Source organism: Megascapheus bottae, chromosome 15, assembly GCF_031878675.1.
Source record: "Megascapheus bottae isolate mThoBot1 chromosome 15, mThoBot2.hap1, whole genome shotgun sequence".
Taxonomy (NCBI): Eukaryota; Metazoa; Chordata; class Mammalia; order Rodentia; family Geomyidae; genus Megascapheus; species Megascapheus bottae.
Window position 1 is genome coordinate 10,811,741 of NC_143523.1, and position 4,330 is coordinate 10,816,070.

At 63.0% G+C, this 4,330-nt stretch overlaps 1 protein-coding gene across 1 annotated transcript; it reads left to right on the top strand.

Annotated features, from left to right (window-relative positions):
- The first annotated feature begins 459 nt into the window (after positions 1-459).
- Vax1 (ventral anterior homeobox 1) lies at positions 460-4,054 on the top strand. The gene is made up of 3 exons (XM_090346878.1): positions 460-700; positions 1,694-1,881; positions 3,476-4,054. Exons 1-3 carry the CDS (start codon positions 460-462, stop codon positions 4,052-4,054), a joined length of 1,008 nt encoding a protein of 335 aa, XP_090203004.1.
- The last annotated feature ends 276 nt before the right edge of the window (positions 4,055-4,330 follow it).

Consider the following 4,330-nt stretch of genomic DNA (forward strand, 5'->3'; position numbering starts at 1 on the left):
CCGCGAGTGTGTGCGTCCCCCCCGGGTGTCGGACCACTAACTCCTCGCCGCCGCCGTCTCAGTCGCCGGCGGGCGGGCGGGCGGGCGCCGCTGCCATTCGGAGGAGTTGCGCCGCGCGCTACCTGATCGCCGGGCTGGGGACACTGGACGTGCTCGGAGGACGTCGGCGCTGACGAGGCGGCCTCGCCGCGGCTCCGCCGGGATCCGGGACCAGACCCGCCGCCTCCCCGCCCGCGCGCCGCTGCCCGCAGCCGCTGCCCCGCCGGTGGCCGCGGGGACCTCGCTCTGCCTTTGGCCTCTCGCCCGCGAGAGCTCCGGGGCTGCGGGGCCGGGGTTTTGTCCCCCTTCGCCTTTTTTTCCCCCCTTTTTCTTCTTCTCCTTTCTCCTTTGTCCTTTCCCCCCTTTTTCTTTCTGTGTGTGTGTGTGCGCGTGTGTGTGCGTGTGTGTGTTGTGTTGCTTATGTTCGGGAAACCAGACAAAATGGACGTCCGGTGCCACTCGGACACCGAGGCCGCCCGGGTGTCGAAGAACGCGCACAAGGAGAGCCGCGAGCTGAAGGGCGCGGAGGGGAGCCTCCCGGCCGCCTTCCTCAAGGAGCCGCAGGGCGCCTTCTCGGCGTCTGGCGCTGCGGAAGATTGTAATAAAAGTAAATCGACTTCGGCCGCCGACCCCGATTACTGCCGCCGGATCCTGGTCCGAGGTAGGGGTGGGCAGGGCTGCGGGGCGCGTCCTCTGGGGGCACCCCTGGGCCCGAGCTGCGCGCGGACCTGGGCGCACGGGGAGGGGTGCTGGCTGGGACTTCGGAGAAAGTTCTGCCCCACCACCACCACCCCCGGTCCCGGGTCCCAGCGATCGCCGGGGACTCGAGGCTGGAGCTCACCCGTGCGTGCTCTCCAGACACCTCGATCGTCCGCCCGAGTGGCGGAGGGGGGAGTCCAGGGGCCGCCGGATGGGGCAGGCCACCGGGCTCCGACCTGGGAAAGGAAGGTACAGGCGCACTCTCGCCCGCCCGGGGAAAGACACGCGGGGAGCCAGCCAGCTGGCTGAGAGCGCCCAAGGGAGCTGCGCCGAAGGGCAGGCCCGATCACCCGGGCAGTTGGCACGCAGGGCCCAGGGCCCTGGCGCTGTACTCCAGGCCAGGCCGCTGCCGCTCAGAGCGGCCGAGCGGGGTTGCAGAGCAGCGAAGCCGCCTGCCCGCTACGTTCCGCCGGCCTTACTAAGGACGCGGCGTGCGCTGAGCTCGGCCGCGGTGGCCGGGAGGCCAGGCACAGGCCGGCGCCGCCCCCAGCAGCAGATAGCCAGGCCCCGCCGCCCGCCCGAGTCCGGTCCCTCCTCCCAGCGCCGCCTGGGCACCGGCTGTAGACTGGGGGTGGGTGAGGGAGCCCAGGGTGCGCCACAGCCTGGGAGCCGCAGAACCAGGGTCTCCCAGCCTCCGAGGGGGCCAGCGTCCCCCTAGGCCTGAAGAAACGGATGCTTTTTGTATCTTTCTTCTCTCACCAAGGGCCAGTAAAGACAAAGTCTCCTGTAGTCAGTGGTGTGAAATGAGGCCCTTGGCCTCTTTCCCCAGTGTTTTTGCTTCTCCACTGTCCACCGCCTTCTCCAGCTGCTTGAGACTGTGTACCCAAATCCATCTGGGGCCGGGGAGATGAAGGGAGATGGGAGATTCTGGTAGATGACATTTCCTTTCCCCTAGATGCCAAAGGGTCCATTCGAGAGATCATCCTGCCCAAGGGTTTGGACCTGGACCGGCCCAAGAGGACGCGAACGTCCTTCACGGCGGAGCAGCTGTACCGGCTGGAGATGGAGTTCCAGCGCTGCCAATACGTGGTGGGCCGCGAGAGGACAGAGCTCGCCCGACAGCTCAACCTCTCGGAGACCCAGGTACCAGGGCAGCCAGGCTGAGCACAATTCTGTACCATCCTCTTTCTCCACCCAGTTTGTTCTCTCTTACTGCCAGACCCAGCCTCCCAGGGGAAGCAAAGGACTTGGAAGGTGTGGGTCAGGGCACTAGAAAGTTCAAAGCTTCCCTCTCTCCACAAGTTGCCCTTTCCCTTTCGATATCCCCAAACTCTTTGGGGCCTAAGCTCTGCTGCACTCTTTGGCCTGACCCTCGAGGTCCCAAATCTTACCTTTCTGGAATTATTTTCCAGGCCTGGGAATTTTTGGCCAGATTCCTAGTAACATTCCCCTTTGAGGCTTCTCAGTTTTCCAGGGCAGCCAGGCCTCTGCTATAAGAAGTGGGATCCGAAAGGCATACAACTCAACAGATGAGCAGGCCTGTGAATATGTGGCTGGCCCATCCTGCCTTGAGTTCCCTCAAGTCTGGGCTCCCAAGAGGGCCCCATTCTCTAGGTCAGGGGTGTAAGGTATGGGAATAGAAGGTCTGGGATCGTTAGATTCAGAACTACTGATTGTGTGCTTTCCATCTTCTCCCTACATTCAATCCATATGATGCTCCTGGAGTTGGACATATAAGACTACGGCCCAGAGTCTCTATAGGGCTAGGAGTCTTACTCTGTAGAAGCCCTTTAGGAGGTACCCAGGGGCTACATTACCAGCTTGGGCTTCAGTCTTCCTGCTGAGGACCCCACACTCTGCCTGTGCTCAGCATCAAGCAGTTGTATCTGTGTATGTATGTGTGTGTGGGGGGGTGATATGTTAGGCCTGAAATCTAGGCCACCTGCTAAAGACCAAGGACAGAAGAGATGGGAGGTTCTTTCTCAGTTTGAATTGGCATGGTAGAAATTCCTATTCTGCTAGCAACCTCTTAGCGCTTCGAAATCTAGACAGGATGTTTTTGCCACAGAGCTGCCATACTAGGTTACCCCCAAGCTAGAAGAGGTGCAGAGGCTGGAAAGGAAGTGAGAGACGTGGTTGTTGGAGAGTGATGTTTAGTCCACTCCTGTCCTGTCTTCCACGATTCCAAAGTTCTTACGGCAGCAGACGCGGTAAACTAAAAGTACCACTCAGACCCTCCAATCCAGTTGGCGGAGAGCTTTTCAAAGCTTGCCCTGTAAAGTCCATACTGTGTCAGTTATTCTGGCGACAGCCACCTGCCCTGCTTGCTGCCTGTTTGGTTTTTTTTTTTTGGGGGGGGTGTCTCAACCTAATGGTGCAGCCTTCACGAGGGGCTAAGTTTGAGCCTCTCGAGCCAGGGGCCTGGCCTGCGGGAAGCTCAACACCACCCAGCTCCAAGGCTCCCGCCCTCTTTGGGAACGGGCTCGGGGAGGTGGGCCGGCCCGTGAGATCCTTCCAGTCCTCCCTTTTGCGGTTTTATTGTTTTTGTAACCTGTGCGGGCCCAGCCTGCTCCCGTCACGGGAAGAACAGCCCGGCGGAGCCGGTGGGAAGCCCCGCGCGGGGCGGCGGGGTGGGGCGGGGGCTGGGGTGCCGGGCGGGGACGCCCCAGGAAGCCGCTGTGGTTGACGCCGTCTTTCCCACCCCTCTCCGCCTCCGTCCCGGCGCCCCTGCGAGCAGGTGAAGGTCTGGTTCCAGAATCGCCGCACCAAGCAGAAGAAGGACCAGGGCAAGGACTCGGAGCTGCGCTCGGTGGTGTCGGAGACGGCGGCCACGTGCAGCGTCCTGCGGCTGCTGGAGCAAGGCCGCCTGCTCTCGCCGCCCGGGCTGCCCGCGCTGCTGCCGCCCTGCGCCACGGGCGCCCTGGGCTCGGCGCTGCGCGGGCCCAGTCTACCCGCGCTGGGTGCGGGCGCCTCGGCGGGCTCGGCTGCCGCGGCCGCCGCCGCCACCGCCCCGGGTCCCGCGGGCGCCGCGTCGCAGCACCCGTCCGCCGTGGGGGGTGCTCCGGGCCCCGGGCCCGCCGGGCCGGGGGGACTGCACGCCGGGGCGGCGCCCGCGGCCCACGGCCTCTTCAGCTTGCCCGTGCCCTCCCTGCTCGGCTCCGTCGCCAGCCGCCTGTCCTCCGCCCCGTTGACAATGGCCGGTTCGCTAGCCGGAAATTTGCAAGAACTCTCAGCCCGGTACCTGAGCTCCTCGGCCTTCGAGCCTTACTCCCGGACCAACAATAAAGAGGGGGCCGAGAAAAAAGCGCTGGACTGATCTGAAGTGTTTCCCTGTATTTATATTTATAGTATCTATTGTGGTGATATTTATGGACTCGCGCGTTAGGCGCGCAGGGATTGAACGATGGCTTCCTGGCTCCCGCTAGGCCCCCTTGACAGCCGTCCTTTTCCACCAGGCTCTGCTACCGATCTCATTCCACGTGAGCTCTTTTCCTCTCCCTCTACCTGGCCTCTGCGTCCCCCCTCGTCTTCTTCCCCAACTTCCTTCTCCATCCTGGAGCAATCCAAAGAATTGGGGGAAAACGCCTGAATT